The 20,560-nt window shown below is 39.6% G+C and overlaps 1 protein-coding gene across 1 annotated transcript in view; it reads right to left on the reverse strand.

Annotated features, from left to right (window-relative positions):
* Positions 1-3,751: 3,751 nt before the first annotated feature.
* NKAIN1 (Na+/K+ transporting ATPase interacting 1) overlaps positions 3,752-20,560 on the reverse strand; it is a 29,847-nt gene continuing 13,038 nt past the window's right edge. The window contains exons 2-7 of the mRNA XM_018566888.1: positions 18,560-18,697; positions 16,053-16,133; positions 12,464-12,661; positions 9,429-9,489; positions 7,766-7,847; positions 3,752-5,378 (exon numbers count right to left, since the gene is read on the reverse strand). Coding sequence (XP_018422390.1) covers positions 5,369-5,378; positions 7,766-7,847; positions 9,429-9,489; positions 12,464-12,661; positions 16,053-16,133; positions 18,560-18,697 — 570 coding nt within the window. The 3' untranslated portion in view covers positions 3,752-5,368. The remainder of the gene's footprint in view (positions 5,379-7,765; positions 7,848-9,428; positions 9,490-12,463; positions 12,662-16,052; positions 16,134-18,559; positions 18,698-20,560) is intronic.

Consider the following 20,560-nt stretch of genomic DNA (forward strand, 5'->3'; position numbering starts at 1 on the left):
TATACAGCGCAATGCAGAATACCACCAGCTATAATGTACTATTGCTGGGATTTGATGTATTCCTCTATAGCTGGTAGTATTCTGCATTGTGCTGTATAATGTACTATTGCTGGGTTTTGTAGTCCTCTATAGCCGATGCCATTCTGCATTCATTGCTGTATAATTTTACACTTTTCATTTCATTATATTGCACACCACACTTTTTTTTTTTCTTTTTTACTTCCACCGCTCCAAGCTTGCTCCTGTGATGGACTACAATCTCAATACAAACTAGTAGTCCATCACTGGAGCCATTTTTAATCTTTTTTTGATCCGATAAACCGATTAATCGAACTTAATAATCGGCTAACGAATCGATTTTGAAAATAACCGTTAGCTGCAGCTCTATACTATATAAATGTTTGAATGTTCATAGCCTGCCCACAGTTTCACTCTAAAAAAGAACAGTACCAAAAACTGATTATTTTATTGAGAGGACAGTGGTCAGTCTTCTGCTTGGTCTTTATAGCTCTGACAATAAAGGCTACTTCCATCCATCCACATAGCTGAAACACCGAAGCTTAGCTTTTTAGCCAAACTAATGTTGTCAAACCTGAATTAGCTCCAGGGATTTAGGGTTATAGCCCAGAGGCTTTGTAGAGTTTTGTATTGGATAAAGCCTCCAGTCTTGGGTCCACATCTAAAGGTGGCCATACACTTTACAACCATGACTTGTAAAGTACTTAAAAAAACGTCCGATCTGCCCATCTTGGACAGGCAGATCGTACTTGCCCTTGAGGGGCAGGCTTGCGATGACTGCAATGAGGGGCGGGCTTGCAAGGACGGCAAACAGGCAGTGTGCGCGCATCGGCCCGTTTGTCAGTTGTCGAACCAGCAGGCCACTCACTCGCCGGGAATCGTACGATTCCCGGCGGGGTTTCCAGCCTGCTTGTTCGATGGAAGACGTGCGACCGTACAGTAGAAACGGTCGCACGCCTTCCATACACTGTACGATTCTCGTACGATCGCGGGATTTCCCGCAATTCTCGTACGAGAATCGTACAGTGTATGGGCACTTTTACCTAGTAGCAAGACCTCATAATTAGTCTCAGCTGTGCACAGGCCTTTATATATGAGAGCTGACTGACTGACAGGGCTCTCTCTGTGAGAACAGGCTGCTCTGTGAAACAGAACACTGAAAAGGTACATGTGCTGCCTGTTTATTTTTGGGAACCCATTAGGGGACACCCCGTTAGTCAGGAACGGACCCAAGTTAGTTGCTCATATGAGTGGATGTTTTGTTTGTTTTATGCTACGTACTTGCTGTAGAAAGGCCTTCTGCATTGAAACTACTGTGTTTTTGTATGCTGCAGGACAAACCTGGTTGGGCTGTTTATGGGTGTCCCATGCTTTAAACTGCATTTTAACATTAGATCTGGTGTATCCAGATTTAGATTGGATTTGGTGTATTCCAGATTTAGAGCATGGGGTAACAGTGGTGCCAGGTAAAGCGTTTTAGAGGAAGCCGCAGTTACATGCTGCTTCTGACTGTACAGATCAAAATGTTCTTGTGTGACTCAGTAGTTGTTCAGAGAGAAGAGGACACAATGCTGATATGCTTGGGAATGATGCATCTGCAGCAGATTCAATGGAAGTAATGCCGTGACTCCGATACTGGCAACGATAGGATAAGCAGAGCTGATCTACTAATCAACTCCACACTCATATACCCATGGGTGGCTAGACTGAAAACTGTAGGTGTTGCTTAGTGTATGCCTATCATTTATAATCATTTATAATCATTTTTGACTGAAGGATGACACATTTGTAAGCCTCTTAGTGTTGTCATAAAAAAACATAGAAAAAGAATCAAAACACTTTAATTCAAATATACAAAAATGGACATCATTTGAGGTACATTATAAAAGAAATTCCTTACATACTTAAACTAGATCAGGGTGTGTTTTTCTCCCTTCATGGGAATCAGAAGGACCTGCAATTAGTTTATAAGGTAGCATTACTGTGGCTTTGCAGGATGAAATGTATGTAAATGTAAGGGCAATGATATTGCTGCATACTGTCTCTGTCTGGGCCCATGAGAGAAAAAACAAGTGCAGGTATGGCTAAACGTCACAAATACATATACAAATGCTAAAATAATGCAAACATCCCTTTCACACTTTACATTACAGCATACATACAGAGGCACAGTGCAGACATTGTCATAACACGATAACCTTATTGTGCTTGTGTACTGATGTTTCTGTGGGGCAGAGTCATAAAAACTGAAGAAAACCAGTTAGATGTGTACTTTAAATTTCCAACCTGCGCTACAAAGAAAAGCTGTAAACTGTTAGGTTTCTATAGAAAAGCTTCCACTTTTCTTTCCTCAGTTTTTTATTAGTTAATCCTACTCCACCTCAAAATTGAACCTGTGTTTTGCCTATGTAAGGGAAAGCAACAGATTTACTTTAAACGCCAGCTCCCACAGCAGCCTATATATTCACTTTGCCTTCACTCCACTGGGAACGAACAGGAATGACTCCAGGTAAGCTTAGCACAATCACCTAGAGGCTTGCATGAAGTTAAAGACTATCTTTACTCCCATGTGACAGTGCGGTGTCTGAGCGCCAATGACTAAGCACCAGCACTGTCAAATGAGAAGAAAGGGAGTCACATGCGACTCTACCTAAAAGTATTGGGTATTTCTCTTTGTAGCTGGTGGCAAACGGAGTAGCAGGGGGAGCGATAAGAAGGCACATACTGTATAAGCTTCTGTTGGGATTGGCTTTAAAGGAGAACTATGGGGTTATGGCTTTTCCTCATAGTTCTCCTTAGGGTAACGGGAGGACACAAACTAGCGTCCTCCCGTCACCCTAGGCTCAGTATACCGCGAACTGTAGCTCGCTGCATACTGAGACGCCGCAGTATACCGCGAGCAGCAGCTTGCGGGGTTATGCTGAGACCCCGCAGCTGAAGCGGATCCCGACAATTATGCCGGGATCCGCCCAGCTGCGTGACTGACAGCTGGCTCTGCCTATCTAGAGGCAGAGCCAGCTGTACCCGCCCCCTCCCCGTCTGTTCCGCCAGTCAGCGCTGGCGAATCGGAGCGGCGAGGGGGGAATCCAGCCCCTCCCCTGTCACGGCAGAGAGCCGTGACAGGATCGAAAGCTGACCGAACACCGGTATGTGTTCGCTCACCTCCCGATCTACTGAGCCGACCTGTGACAGTCTCATTGTCACAGGTCGGCTAGAACTATGAGGTGAGTGAAAAGCACTCACCTCATAGTTCTCCTTTAATGTCAACCTGCATGGGCAAAGCACAGTTTCACTTTAAGGAATAAAACTTTCGAACATGTTGCCCATCGCATTAGATTCTTCAAACTGAACTAGGAAAGAAACTGTTAAATTTTGCTTGGCTGATGTAGGCAACAAGAATGACATTTCTACTAGAGGCCCAATTTTTCTACACTGACACTGCCAGCCTGTCCTGCACATGTATCACAGTTACTTACTATACAATCCCAGTTGCATGCAAGAGTGTTGTTATTTTTCTCCATTACAAATATTAAGTATGCTCAGCATTTTGAACCATCCAGTGGCCAACATAGACTTCATAGGGCACATAAGCAGAATAACTAAATGAACCCTATTCTGTGCTCATAACAGTTGCACCACGTCTACATGCAGCCACCTCTTGGTACAGTGTGGCCTAGCACTCCACACTGCTTCATTTCCTTATGTGAAACACCACTCATCACCCTATATGCAACAGATGTGCCTTTGCTGGCAATAACAGCTTTAGATACATCTCTTCCAGTGCAAACAGATCTGCTCATTTGCCACCACCAGAACAGTTCAGCACCCTAAACTGTAAAGTCTTATCTCTGCTTAGCCCAACCTCTTTGCTAAAAGCTCAGGCTTTCCACTACACTGAACTAAAGTGCCCGCTTAAAGCACAGGAAGTATGGTGCCTGGTACCCTCATATATTTTAGCATTAGGTACTAAGTGGTTACTAGATGTTCTCTACCCCCTGTGCACATACTATTACATAATGGCTACGGAGCACTCCATGCTAATCTCCCCTTCATACAATTTAAAATCTATAAAAAACAAATACATGAATAGAAAGGAACATTCTGAATGTGTAAACATGTGCTATTGCTCTCTGCTTGTATCTTTAATACTGAAATTGTTTCCTGAAATATCCTTTGACATTGTTGCAATAGTGACTCCATGTTGTCACCTGCAAGCATACAAGAACCATTAAGGCTACATATTAAACATGTTATCCAAATTATACATTAGTAGGTTTGCACATTGTGATTTAAAAACAAAAGAAGAAATACATAAAAGAACTCCAATAAAATCTGCCCAGTGCTGAACAAAATGCCTTCCCGAAGGCATAGCCATCTCCAGTGCTCCAGTTCTGTGCTTTCCAGCTGTGACTTTAGTGTTTTAGTATTCCATGATATCTGAACACCCAGAATCACTTTCAAGGCTGAAATGCACATTGTCTATGATGTATTAACGATTAGGGGTGCTACTAAGAATTCTATTCACATTGGAATTGTTGCTTATAAAAACTGGTCAGATGTAATTTTTTTCTAGTGCAGGTTACAAACTAACATCCGGCCATTTGCTATGTGTAATACCTTCCTTGTTACTTAATTATTTTTGTTTAAAGAATTCTCAGTTCAGCAATTATTTCTTATACATGGGCTTATGTATTAAGGTAAAGTAGTAACTTATGGCAGTCAATCAGAGTTCTGTTTACTGTAATAAGTGTTTAAATATAAAAGGTTGTTAGGGGTTACTGCTATTTGCACATTGATCAAATGCCTTAGTAAAGGAGCCCACATATATGAAGCTAGCTGGAAAATAATAGCTGGAATTTTTAACATGCAAATATCCCCTAACATCCCTGATAGCTATAGTAATCCTTCTAACATGAAAATTAATCCAGAGAACAAACAAAAATTCAAATCCACTCTTCAGAAAAAACTAATAAGCGTGGTCATTTAAGAAGTGGTGGTCCTTTCTAATAACCTGCAATACTGGAATTGAAGGTTCATTTAAGTTCAGAGACAACAGTTTATTCTATTACTAAGCTCCAGTGATCAGTGCTTTATATCCAGGCAGTTATGGTACTCTTGGCACAGAGGTGTCATTGAGATAATAGGCCAGTCATGAAAACCGACATCATGGTAATATTTAATTGTGTGCAACCAGTTCAGAAATCTCTGAACATCACCACTGTGTTTTGGTGCGTTAAGGCATTTTGACCACTGATCTGGGTTAATAGTAGGGAACTAAACTGAGACAGAGACATACATGGAGGGTTTTGAGTATGGAGCATGTATAATGAAGGAAGAATCATGGAGAGGTCTAGCCAGGCCTGTGGAAAGAAAACAGCACAGAGTTAGTGAGATAAAAATTTAAAATCATTAAACATTCTCTTTAAACATATGGTCAACCCAGGAGAAAGATATTAGGGTTAGGTACTACATGGTTGGTTAAATCAGCCTTTGGCTTCTTATATGTCTTGGATCAATAAGATCTGCTTGCCATTATTCCTAGTTTAATCTGGATGTTTCTAAGAACCTTGGCGTGTTCCAGAACCTACTGTTACATTCTTCATAATATAAAATAAAGACAGAATCCAAAAGGGATCTCACAATGGTCACAGCAGATGTGTAAACCCAAGAAGTCAATGACGTGAAAATATAAGTGATAATGAAAGTTTTTACCCCTAAATTACAAATTTGAATGAAGAAATATAGCTGTAGTTTACATACACATAACACATTGATTCAGAACCTCAAATACTGCAGCAAGCAACACATTCCAGCACAAGGATGGGCAACATATAAAATTACACTTAAAATTTTGTAAGATTATAATTGCAACTGACTAGAGGATATATTACCCTTTTTAGTGCAGTGCAGTATTTTTATGTGCTTATTTTCCTATAAGGAAACTAAGGAATTTGTATTTGGATGGATCATTCTTTACTTAGAAAGTTAGTGGAAACCCATACATGTACTGTACTACATAAAAACTTTGCAGGTACATGTAGTAGTGTGCCCTGATTAATCATTGATGTCATAGTACATGAGTGGGAATGAGGAGATTGTGTCATTTTTTTTGTGCCATGATGAGACTATAACACATTTACACCCACTGTATAAGCTCTGCAACCTGTTTCTGTTCACGGAAAGATTCCAATACACACATCATAATATGCAGAGAAACTGTGGAGATACCTTGAACCTTTCATTAACGGGGTATTATGGGATACTGCATGAGTCCCATCTTGCCTAAGGTTTTATGTAGATGTTACTTTTATAGTTCTACAAGTGTCTATGTCAATCAGAAAAGTAATTAATTGATCAGATTGGTGCCAGTTAGGATGAAGGTGAGTTGCTGCTATGGATATAGTGCAATGGTAACATCAAAGTGCATATTTATAAGTGAATGGGTTCTTAAAATAAAAACTCAGTTCCTAAAATACATCCAGCTGTAGATGCATTATGAGACCAGTGAGTCACTAACAACCCTGCTACACTATAAGGAAAATTAGAAGGGTTTATAGATGGCATAAGGTTACATTATGGATAGCTAAAAAATATGATGGGAAATATTTTTTTACATCTCAAGTGAGTTTTTTTTTTGTCATAATAAAATTTAATCAAAGGCCATGTTTAAAAATGCTTTGGGATAACTCAAAAAATATCCAACAGGTAGTGCTCTCATAACAAGGTCCCGAATACCAAAGGAAACAACTGACTTACATTTAAGCAATATATTACAAGGTGGAATGGGAGCCAGAGAACTTCTGCTGTTAAGTAACCAAGCTGTTCCTTGAAATGTTGTGCTCTCACATTCAGGGCCAGATTTACGCTCTCTGCTGCCCCACGGCCAGGGTCCTCGATGACAACCCCCCCGCCCCCGTCAACTGCCAGTGCCGCCCTCTACTCCTTGCTTTACCGCTTGTATGCCAGATCAGGGATTCCTGCTGCAGGAAAATGCTAATTCCTGACACAGAAATCCCTAATCACATCTAAACTTACAGGTATGAATGGGGCCTAATGCGCACACACACACACACAGAAATACAACCCCCCCCCCACAGACACACACATTAATGCAGAATAATATATCCCCCTGTCGCACACACATAAAATAAAAGACAGAGCCCCATCACCTGCACATTGTCTGATGATCCAGTGGTTGATAGTAAGGTCTGGTGCAGACCTTACCAATCCTTCCTTTCGGCTAGAGTTTAGAATTGTCAAGAGCTCTGGCCCAATGGAATTACTGAGTGCCGGAGCTGACAGGAACAGCTATACGGTCTGCATCTGACAGAGATGCAGACCGTGTTGCTGGTTCCACAAGTCAGTATGGCGTGCCTGACTTCAAAGCCGTCTGCAGGCCAAATGGGTAGAAGTTCGAGTCCCCTGGAGTAGAGGTTGTGTCGCCGCTCTACTCCCTGCTGCACCGAGGCCATAGCCTCGGTGGTCTTGTGGGGGATCTAGCCCTGCTCAAATTATATAATAAGATGCACTGCCTGAACTATTTAGTATGCAAGTTATTCATTTTTCCTATGCCATATTAGATCATTCTACTTATTTATTTCTACACTACTCTAGCTGAGTGCCACTTTAAAAAAAAAAGAGGCTGTGATCTTTCCATTTAATTTTCCTTTACCGGTATGAAAGACATAAAATAACATCATACAATGAAGTGACTTAGTATGTAGAAGACATTAGTACTGTGACCCACTTGTACAGTGGCTGCAGCTGAAGGTGTGAGGTCTTCATGGGAGCCTGATATCCATAGGAATCATAGGAGCCAATGAAATCAACTGCAAAATGGAAAAGCAAGGATGTGATTGGTTAGTTATGTGTTGATACAAAATACTGTTTTTTCATTTTAAGATTTTTAAGATTCTTATAATATTATGTGTTAGCAGAAGCCTAAGGAATGTCTGTAATAAATTACCAGTTGTATGTCATTTGCTTAGTGCTATACTTATAGGGAAACTCCAGTTTTATATAACATACCATTGCTACACAAAATCATTTAGTAATTGTTTGAATTGCTTTAATGCCTCAAAAACAAGAGTATAAACACGGATGTAACAAGGCAAACAGTACATAGTCAGCATGGTGGAGTAGAATATTGTTTTTTTTAGCAGAATTTAAGTCAACATCTCTCAGTAAACTTACTGGGTATGTCCTGGGGTCAGAGATATTGGAGTTCAGAAAAGTGATCAGACATGAATTCTGTGACTGCTGACCTAAAGGGTCTTATTTTTGTAACTTTTCCAAATTATGTGTATCGTACACATAAAGGGTAAGGATGTGGCCAGGACATCCAAAATATGTTGGGCTTGAGACTTACAATGTAAGATAGAAAGTTTGCTCAGCTGGCCTAATTTGTAGTTTTATAATATTGTGGGTGCCATATACAGTAATAGTAGGAATATTAATTAGAATGCCCCAGGTATGCCAGCAAAAGTCTGTTTTTTTTGGTCACCTGACTCGAAAATTAATTGAGGAGAATTTATCAAAACTGGAGCAGACAAAATGTGGAGTAGTTGTGCATGGCAACCAATCAGCTTCTCTCTTTAGTTTGTTCATTTAAGATTTGAAAATAAAAAAGAGAAGCTGATTGGTTGCTGGGGGATCTAGCCCTGCTCAAATTATATAAGATGCACTGTCTGAACTATTTAGTATGCAAGTTATTGCATACCAGATTTTGTCTGCTCCAATGTTTAATACATTCCCCTCATTGTGTCTTGTAAGAGAGTCTCTTTTTGGTGCAGTCTACTAGTGCCATATCATAGGATTATTTTCTGAGGTTGGATTTTCAGTACAGTATATATAACCTTCCAGCATGTCTTTGGAGTGTGGGAGGAAACCGGACGAAAGCCACACAAGCACAGAGAGAATATTGTTTTGTTATCACAGTGCTGTGATTGATCATGTGATCTCAGTAGAGAAACCCTAGCACTCAATTTGCTAAATGAGTGCTATGGAGCATCATTCAGTGGGGAAGACTAAGGACATCTTGTGGCTGAGAAGAAGTACTGCACTGGAGAGGAGGTGATTATTGCAGACCAAGCTACTTTTTTTTTAAACAGTGGTGGTGGGGCTTTTTAAAAAGAAAAAGAAAACAGTTTCCCCCAAATTTGTTTTTAAGCTGGCTATACCCCAGCACATCTTGATTGTTCTCACCACACAACAATCTAAACCTCTAGAATGTGCAAGCAGCTATAGAACTTGTCATACAAAGAACATATACTTAGATATATGCCGTCATTGTAAAGCTGCTCCTAGCATGATATCGATTTATTATCCTGATGACTTTCACTTAATTGTATACCTATATTGGTCAGTTCTCTGCTTTGTGCAGAGCATTAGAATCTCAGAGCATTACTTACAGCTGTCTTCTTCATCCATGAAAACTTTGCTGACGTAACAGGCATAGACAAAACCGAACAGCTGTATGCAGGAATGCATGGAAGGGAAAAACAACATAATATACATATATTAGAAGACAAAGAAACAATACTGTATATTTTGAATACACCTTTTGTGTTATTAATTTAACAATTACCTAAAGGTGCTTTTTAAAGTGAATCTTAGTGAATCTTAGAATGTTACCTTAGAAAGATCTGGTTTCGAGTTGCATGCACGGGGTTACCCAGCCAACCCAAAGGGAACACACACGCAACACACACGCAACACCCCAAGAGTGAACCCCGCCTACAATGTTATGAATGAACAGGAACACTCGGTATGGAGGATTCTTGTTCATTTATAACAGGCGATACAGAAAAAGAGATTGAGGGCTCCGTGTCCACTAGGGGATTTTATCTTTGTCATGCTAAAAATCATTCTACATATGCTATATTTATTTGAAAAGTATATCCAGTCTGTTAACAGCTTTTTTTTTCTGGCATAGACATGCAATTTCATGTTTGCGCCTTGTAAGTGAATATGATTCAACGGATGTTCTTTTAGTTGCAATTAGTTGCAAATGGGCATGTGTACAAATCTGAATATCCACTCTTGACTTATAACAAAGGAAAGCCTTTTGCTCATGGATGACACACTTTTTTTTAATCATTTACTTGTATTCCCTTCCTGTCAGAGCAGAAGTGCAAGAATAGGCGGTGTTATCTTTTGTCTGAGTTCAGTGCTGATGCCAGACAATCCAAAAACTCTCATATCAGAAAGGATCTGTTAGGTTTCCATGAAAATAATTTCCTCTTGTTTAAACCCATAAGTCCCTAAGCTACTATCAGTATATACTGTAGATGAATATATAAATGGATATCCTAGTCATTTGGAAAGTTAGCAATAGACAATAAATCCAATTCCACAGAGACCCACTACACATTATATACAGGTGAAACTTGAATAATTAGAATATCGTGCAAAGTTCATTTATTTCACTAATGCAACTTAAAAGGTGAAACTAATATGTGAGATAGACTCATTACATGCAAAGCAAGATAATTCAAGCTGTGATTTGTCATAATTGTGATGATTATGGCTTACAGCTCATGAAAACCCCAAGAACCCCAAATCCACAACCTCAAAAAAGTAGATTATTACATGCAATCAATAAAACAAGGATTGTACATAGAACAATATCGGACCTCTGAAAAGTACAAGCATGCATATGTACTCAGTACTTGGTTTGGGCTCCTTTTGCAGCACTTACTGCAATTACTTTTGCACGATATTCTAATTTCACCTGTGTGTGTGTGTGTGTGTGTGTATATATATATATATACATACACACACACACTCTTTCGGCTCAACTGTTCACATCAGAGACAACACTATTTATACTTCCTTAAACCGTATTAAAATCTAAAAGACAGGTCTTCCCATATTAGGATCCACCACACTTGAAACAATCAACCATCCTCGGGCAGATCCTAAGGTACCATTGGATCTGTTCAGGACCTGCAGAGAGTTACAACTTCAGAAACCTACCCGAATGGAGGATATATGCTTTGAACTATAAAGCAATCAAATCCATAATGATACCTTCACATTAAATACAGAGAACAGACAGAATACCTCTGGTCACTTACAATAGAATCCTCAGAAATGTAAATACAATGCTACACGAGGAACAACAGACTGGTAATGTCTCCAGAACCATCATGTTAATCATACAGACAGCCAGCAAACTTGGTCAACTTCCTCGTCAGGTCCGTCTTGCAACCAAAGATTACCATTTTCATGTGGGCATGAAAAGTGTAATACATGCCAACACATCTTATGTATAAACCAACTGCCAGTAGCAATCTCTTCTGTACCCCTGTTTGCCATGACTTTTTATGCATAGAAAAGGGTAACCAATCAGCACATTTTAGCCAGTGATGCTAGTGACAGAAACCAGTACTGCGAAAATATATAATCTACTATTGCTGTTGCATGTTTGTTCCACATCAATGACTCAGAAAGGCAGAAGCCAAAGAATGCCAGACCACTTGTATTTTCAGATCAACAATGACAGTTTCTGTATTTCTGCCAGCACAGGTTTACTTTAGCACTGCACTGAATGCCATGGTACATTTGGTGGCTAAGTGCTGCTGTTTTAGGACACTAATAATTGAGCTACATGGCTGAATTGGCATTCCTACCTTCTCCAGTAGTGATGGGGGTTCCTACACTTACTTTTCATGTAGGTTGTGGTGGGACATGTTTCTGCACCCATTTCAACATCGCCCTGAAAAGGTGGCAAGGATTTGCCTCTTTTCAGTGGCAGGGTAATGCTACTGGCTGTAGTCCTGGCAGGGTAATGCTACAACTGTTAATTATTAAAGGTATTTTTTAAATGCAAGTAGAGTATGTGTCTGAATTTGACTTGATATCAGCCTCTTGCTACCCCTATCAACAGTACTCATACAGGAAGAAGGAGGGGGGGACTGGGAGCCAATCAGGTGTGCTGCATGGAAACATGCTGACAAGGAACACGCTGATAGGAGAGGAGAGAATGAGTATGGAAACTACCTTATCAGTCTGCTGCTACTCATTTACTGCCTAGTCAGCAGGTTGGGGATGGGGAGAAAATGCCACGGTGCTAATTAAATGCACATGGTGTCATCCATCTGGCTCTGCTGTGTGGTAGGGCTATTTAAATCTAAGGACTGGATGGACAGAAATACAAATGCTTTGGAAGGTAAAAAAGCTCCACTATAACAGTTTCCTCTGTGTATTAAACTTTCTCTGGAGTTCAACTGAAACTATGTTTGTAGTCAACAGGACATGCTTGACATTCCTTTCTTCAGAATCATATTGTGAACTTTACCATCATTTAAATATTCTATATTCCAGGGCAACATTTTCCAGTATCTTCTCACATTATTATGTAATAGGACTATATAATATGATGTGAACATAGCTTGACATCTGCCGAGAGATACTTCTGTCATTAATCGTCATAAATACTCACCGCTAGAAAAATCTGTAAAGCACTGCTCAGGGCCTCAATATAAGGATAATCAAGTAGACAACCAGTCACTGTTACCATATGATGATCAGCCAGTGACAAAGGGGCTGTACGAACTGGTGTCACCAGGCAGCCTGGTCCATTTTCCATCCACCATGATCGATGCAGGGAGGTGTTAAAGTTCATTATTAGGTCCTTGTGCTGTGGGCATAGTATTTACAAGAATTACTACCGGTTTTTACAGGCAAGAAATGTTATAAATCTTCCAGCTATATGCTGGGCAAGTGCCATTGCCACGGCATTACCGCCACTAGATGGAGCCAGAGAGCATAGTAAATCCATTTAGCGACGATATTCATTTAGCGATGGCATTCATCCAGCTATACGCTGGGTGGAAGATTTAGCCAGATAGTATAAAGTCATAGACTAGGCTTTGCATGTTAACATTCGAAGAAAGGAAAGCTAAGCATATCACAATAGTGACTTGTCAAATTTCAGTCTATACTTTTTTAAATGCTAGTTAGACAATAAAAAAAAACATAATTGATAGACATGGGCAACTTCTCAACAATTCTTTTTATTAGGATGATATAAACAAGATTTGCAAATGCTAAATCTTCAAGTTTAAAACTGCAGTAGTGAATTAGTGAGGTAGAGTATCCAAAAATATAAAAACTTACCTGTCTGCTGGAAATAACAGATCCCGCAGTGCTCTGGTTTGGGCCACACATACTGAAGCCAACATGTTGCGCATTAGTTTACCTGCTTTGTGGCTGCTTATGCCAGCAGAACCTTCATCCCTCTTTCATTGAAGACTGCTATAGTAGCACTCACATGCTGTACAGTCATGGTTTCCAGACACAGGACCCAGAACTGGAGCAATGCAGGATGTGCTGTTTCTAACTAACCGATACATTTTTACAAATTAAGAACCCCAATCCCACTTTCAAGATCCTTATCATCCCTTCTCCTCTTCCACACAGGTATTCACATTTCATTTCTTCTCCACCCTGCTTGAACTGCTGTCTGTCTGCTGCAACATTTCTTTATGGTATTAACATTTCCTTTCTGCTGCACCCTGCTTGAACTGCTGTTTGTCTGCTGCTGCAACATTTCTTTATGGTATTAACATTTCCTTTCTGCTGCACCCTGCTTGAACTGTCATCTGTCTGCTGCAACATTTCTTATGATTTCCCCTACAGCTATACATTTGATGTCGATATTATTGACATATACTCACTTTCCTGTTTTGTTTGTTAAAAAGGCGATGCTATATATATGGCCTATGCCTGTCTTCTCTTTGTGTGAAAAGTTTGCTCTTTGATTCATGAGCCTTCATCATTTCATAATTGATTAATTAGTATACACTCTCCCACACCATAGTCCTATACATTTAGATGTGCTTATGGGCAAAGGCACATTTGCCAGGGGGCATAGGCACGTTTGCAATGTCCATTTTAAGCAAAGTGTCTATTTTAAAATAAGTATCATCAGGGCAAGGCACTTGAGAAGGCAGAAATATATGGTAACCATGCTCCTGACAGACTGCAGGTGGTTCTGTTTTTCCCATCCTCCTCCTCCTCTCTGTTCTGTTCCAAATCTGACTAATACTCTCTATCCCTTAACATGCTTTCTCTACCATTGCCTCTCACAATTGTGTCTTCTCCTCTTAAACTTTCTTTTCTTTAACTCCCGCCCACAATCCACAAAAACTGCCCTCCTAAAACTCACTAATGGCTTACTAACCGCTAAAACAATGGTCACTACTCTTTACTCTTGCTATTAGACCTTTCTGCTAGTTTTTATACAGTTGACCACCCGCTGCTCCTCATAAAACTCCACTGGCTTGGCCTCCAAGCCTCTGCTTTCTCATGGTTGATCCTGTCCCCCTTGGAATATATTTTCTTTGCTCCTGTTTCTGCCTTCCCATTTTTTGTATTTCACACAAGTCTACCGTACAAGGTCTGTTATCCTTAAGGACAGCAGACTCTGCAATCTTTAAGGACTATAATTGCCTCTGCCTGGGCAAAAGGGAGATCATTTTATTTAAAGGTAACCAAGAGGTACCGTATCTATTTAAATTAGAATAATAATGTGACTTAGTGATTTTTAGTGTGTTGAGGGGCATTGCCAGCCCATTCAAAATGAAAGGGCCATTTTAGCGCATGTGTCTTAGTGAAAAGCATAGTCTGAATGGGCCCTTTTTTGTTTTCTTGTGTCTCTAGGAGACCTTAACAGCAAATTATACTTGCCATAATTCATGGCTTTTTCCCAGTTGCTGTTTATGCCCACTTCCACGTTCATGTTCTCCAACTCTTCCTGTTGCATTCTCCATTGTCTGAACTAACTGTCCAAAAGGGACAGTGGTACCCACTCATAATGGCTGAAGAAGGTTTTCAGACCTAGAAATTCAAATGCAGCGGTTTTGCCAATAGAGTCTGAGGGATATGAGAAATCAATGGGCTGCTTTAGTTGTCAGCGTCTAAAAAAACGAAAGTATCACTTGTGGGGTACTGAACCTTTTAAAGTGGAACTAAAGTTGAAAAATTATTGTTAAGACGTAGCCATTTTTTTGGCGTGTTTACATGGCCAGCAGAGCTGTGTACACTCTTGGCATCTGTATGAGCTGGGATAATGCAACGTTAGTGTGCATGAACAGAAGTTACATCACCAGTGGACATCAGTTTAGAAAAGATGGCAGCGGTGACAGAGTGGCAACACCTGGCATTATCTGTCAGTGCTAGAGAAGGGCAAACCCAGAGGTAAGTCTGTCATGATGTGCAAGTAAGCATACTTGCACATTATTGCAAGAGCATCCTTCACCATAGCCAAGCTTAGTTCTGCTTTAATTATTATTGCTTCAAAAAAAAAAAAAAGTGTAGCAAATATTATATTAAAATGGATCAAAAAGTAACAAACTGATTAAAGTTCTGCCTGCCCCTCACGTTGCCTACTGTCACAAAGACTTTAAAGTAGCCACCAAGTACTTGCATGCCATCCAGAGCAAGCTCTCTTTCACAGGGCACTTCTAACATAAACCAATGATCAAAGGACTGCAGCTAAGAGAGGCAGTGGCACTGATAGGCTACTTAATGAGGAGCAGCCAATTAGTGCCTCTCAATAAGTAATTAAATAAATACAGCAAGAAAAAAGTGCAAATACCATGTCATGTGATTATGGGCCCTTTAAAAGACAGCTTGGCAAGCTTTACATGGTTTATGAAGGTGTAGCAGATGGTTGATGCTCAAATTTCCTTTTGTAAACAATTTTACAGTTAAGGCAGATTTTTATATGTGTGCTAGGTAACACATGTAAACAACATCAAAGCTGGCACTAATAAACCATGCCTTTTGGATCAGTTGTCAGTCTATATATGTCAAAGTGAAGGCATCATCAAAAGGAATATGACTTTACAACATGGTGCATAAGAGCACCATGGAGCTTTACTAAAAACAGAAAAACATAAAGTTAACTGGCAAGCAAAGAAGGTTAATACTGCAAACTATATTTTCATACTGGCACATATTGTTCCTGTGGTGGGGATTACTTAATATGAATAAGTGTATTCAGTGCACTAAAAATGACATCATACCTGTGATAAATGTCCCACTTCCAGGTAGAAACAGATTATAAATGCATTCCAAGCCACCCATAATGCTAGCCACACTGAGTACTGTATGGGAATATTAAAAGACAAGCAAGAGGATCAGAGAGGTAGAATGTGCATTCAAAATTACATTAATGCAGTACTGGAATACAACAGCGGCATAGACAGAAACAGATAAACTTTTGTCAAGCAAAGCATTAGAATATTTGTCAAGTTTGTATTGCTGCAGATTACCCTTGCTTCCAGTGTAGTCATCTAGGCAGGAAATGAGGATACATCTCCCCAGTGGAAGCACAGACAATAAAGACCTTATATATTTTTTAGCCATTCTTCACTTTAGCCAAAACTATATATTGTATTGGAATTAAAGAGGAATTTTACCTACAATGTATTGTCTCTCAAAATAGTTACTTTTGCCAAATGAGCCAATCTGAAAATTCTTATCTGAACAGTGCCTGCATTCGGGTATTTAACAGCTGCTGTAGCAGTGGCTGCTGAATACAATAGCTGACAGCGGGGATTCCCCATCCATGCTGTTTAGCGCGTGCAGAAAAAGAGAAATTCTTAGGTTGTACAGCCAGCTTCACTTTTGTTTTTTTCTTTCCCTAAGGCCAGGGGGCTCTCATCACAGGCTGCAGTCTTTGTAAAAATTGCAGGCCGTGTGCATCTACACATAACAAAGCGAAGAAAATATTGCTACAAGATCACCTGCATCAACAAAAGTGGGATTGTGCAAGCTTCCAGGTTTTGAACCCACTGCAAACATTGCAGTGGATGGAGTGAACTGGTACATGGTGTATTTTAGCAGTTCTTCTGTTAATCATTACACTATAGCTCACAAGAAAACACTGGAATTAATTATCTCATATCTACTGGTGACATGCACTTTTGCTTAATAGCTTAAGCAGGGACCGCCTTCTTCAAGATGCTCTTGCAGTTTCTGATCTCCACTGATTACATGTGTACATCACAAAAATCATAATTTATTGGTCCTGGCGATGAACAAAAAAGCGGAATTAAATAGCCAATGTCTGTGGAGCAGCTGAGTTTCTTGTTCTGTCTATAGCAGGGGTAGGCAACCTTGGCACTCCAGCTGTGAAACTACAAATCCCGTCTCTGCCTCCAGGAGTCATGTCTGTCACTGTTAGAGCCTTGCAATGCCTCATGGGACTTTTAGTTTAATAACAGCTGGAGTGCCAAGGTTGCCTAACCTTGGTCTATAGTTACTATGCAGATTGCAGGCAGGCTAAGTATAAACCATGCAATGTTCGCATTGCCCAGAACCTGTTATGGCAACTCTCAAAGTCTCAAAGCACAGGCATAAAAAGGGGGAATTAAGACATTTTATTGCAAAGTTGTTTTGTTTCCTTGAATATATTAAAGTAGCTACTTTGTTTTTAAATGAGACATGATTGGATTCTATGATGTCCTAACAGATAATACACTAAGTCACTACTATGTTCATTGTCTTTATGTAAGGTCCATTCAAAATGTTATGACAAATTCTGATAACTATTCTAGGAAGGAATCTTATAATACACTTTACATACATTACATGTAAGTACATGTAATTATACAATCATTATATCCATTTTGTTGAGCTATGAGGAAGATAATGATCTTATCTAAAATGTTGTAAAATTACACACTCCTTCCCTTTCCCATCACAAAAAAAAGGATCAAAGGGCAACACGTGTACCACTGTCATCATGGTGGGACCTGTAGTGCCAAAGGCTCCTGGGAAGAGTGGAAACCTGTCCCTCTCACAGAAAAATATCTTCTCATCTATGAGTAGCCTAAGGCTTATTAAACAAAACTGGCCATTTGCCTGCCTAGTGAAATCATCCAATGTTGTATCTGTGAAATGGCAGCAAGTTGACAAGAATATTTTAAGATAGCAGCTGTACTCCTTAGACTAGGTAAAATATATTTTTAATTAAAACACAGTGTTGTCCCTGGCTTCTCCACACAGCATATATTTACAAAGGAATTAGATCCATCAAAAGGCAACCACTTTCAATAGCTAGGATATAAAAATAAGATGCAGTGGTTGGAACGGACAACTGCTAAAAAATGACAGATCAATTTAGTCCAAAAAAAAGGATTGCAGGGTAGGTCACATAGCACATTCAGATAATCTATATGCTGCAAATATTAGAAAAAAAGTTACACAAATGGATACAGATGGAAAGCTAAACTGTCAAATATTTGGAAGATATAAAACCTCTAAAGATCTCAGTATTTTGAATTTATAGTATAGTGGAGAAAAGGCATATAATCAAATAGTGACAGAGTATTTCCTAAACCAATACAGAAATTTTTGACTTAGAATTCATTAAACAGATCCTCCCAATACTTCCCTTACACCTTTCATGTTGTTTTAAGTAGAAGTCCCCTTTTTATGAAATAAGAAAATGGATCCTTGGTACCGATCCTCAGTTAACATTATAAAGGGGTGGCCTCTGATCATTTGAAAGAATGTCTGAACTTACCAATATCAGGTACTTGGATCTGTAATGCAGAGTGCCAAATATTCCCAAGATGACCACCATAATATGCAGAAAATTGGCTAATATTGGTGCCCACTGGTAGCCGAGGAAGTCAAAGATTTGTCTCTGTAGTGCAGCTGCCTGTTATAAAAGAAAACCAAATCTCTGAGGTAAATGGTCAGTGTCTAAGGGCAATAAAGTAGAAAAAACACTCATGTCTGCTTTACTGAAGGATTATCCCATAAAAGTGCTTTGTGACCTAACGATGTTACTACAGCTAAAGACACAAGGCTGAGTGGTCCATAAAGTCTCTCCATATAATAAAATATTTATTAGAATCATCCACTGGGCTTGAAATATTATTTAATCGGGGGCAGACAAAGCATGTTATATTACTATATCAATCAATCTATACATTATTTATATAAATATCCTTTCCTTTAAAAAAGGTTGTGCATCATGATAAGATCATGCTCAATTTCTGACTCAGGGCGGTAGCTAAGGAGTTAAACAGGAATACTATGGCAGAAGGCATGGGGTAATTAAAAAGCTTTTAACCACAGAGATATTCAAGTTAAATTGGATTATTGAACTGTAGAGTAGCCAGTCACCAGATAGTGCTTGAAAGTACTCTGGGATTTGACACATGCAAATGTACAGGTATGGAATCTTCACCCCAAGATATTGCATTTTGTAGAGGCTAGGCACAACTGTGCTTTAGTAGACTTTAGAAATTTTTTCCATACAACAAAAAAAACTATTTAGTTTCAATACCTAAATGTTTCCACACACATGTCTGGAAATAACCATGCTTTGAGGATCCACCAGACACGCTTGTTCATTGTGCAGGGTATATGTTACATGCACCATGCGTTTTGTGTTAAGAAGCCATTAGAATGTCCTGCCGCACTCCTTACTGAAGAACCCTTGAAGGTGGGTGCTGTAATGACAGCGGATGGCTTCGCAGGGAACAAACGTACAACAGAATGTCACAAGCACACCAAACAATGTGGTCAAGTGTTCATCCTTTATTGACGCATATTGTCAGATAGAAGCAACGTTTTCGGGGGCCGCACAGGGTCCCCTTCATCAGGTACAGTGAATAAGCATAAGAAAGATTTTTGTTTTACTGGATGGTTGCTAACAATGAAAGGATAGTGGTGGAGCCGAGCTGATTCAGTCCCAAAATATGTCATTTTCAGTCTTTTTAAGGGCTTGTTTACAACAGCATCCGCGCTCAGCTGCACGGCAGCGTGTGTTTGTGTGTGCCCCTACGGTGCCGATGCACTTGATTGAGCTGCATTGCACTGTATCTTTTTTTCTTTGAACTTTATTGAAATGTCACAAGTGACATTTCATTAGGTTGTGGTGGCTCACCACGGTGCGAAGCGATTGTACCAATTGTAAAATAATACCTAATGATCCTGCCCTATATGATTCGCACCAACGCGGCTGGGGTAAACCAGCCAGGTAAACCAGCCAGAAAAAAAAAACAAATTAACCATACCTCTGAAAGTTTTGTTTCTTATAAAACAGCCTAGCATAACAATAAAATGCTGATAATCCAAATCAAAACACCACTCACATTCTGAATCCGACTTCTTAACTCATCTGTGTCTCAGTTGCAGGCAACAAGCGTGTCTCTGCTTCAAGCAATAAAAGTTCAAAAATGTCGCACTCCACAAGATCTTTAAGGAAGATAAAAGTCTTTATTCACAGAGCAAAAAACACACCACCTATAACTCAATTCCTCAATCCTCAACCTCTAATGCTTTTCACCATTTCGGCTTAGTCATAGATATGATCTCTATAACTAAGCCGAAATGGTGAAATGCGTTAGGGGTTGAGGATCGAGGAGGAGAGTTATGTGCAGAGTGTGTTTTATGCTTTTTTGAATAAAGCCTTTTATCTTTCAGTAAAGATCTTGTGGTGTGTGGAATTTTTGAACTTTTAATGAAATGATGATGCTTTGTATTTTTCTCCACTGCAAGACCCGTGAGTGCT

This window comes from Nanorana parkeri, unplaced genomic scaffold (assembly GCF_000935625.1).
Source record: "Nanorana parkeri isolate BGI_ZX_2015 unplaced genomic scaffold, ASM93562v1 scaffold986, whole genome shotgun sequence".
NCBI classification, from domain to species: domain Eukaryota; kingdom Metazoa; phylum Chordata; class Amphibia; order Anura; family Dicroglossidae; genus Nanorana; species Nanorana parkeri.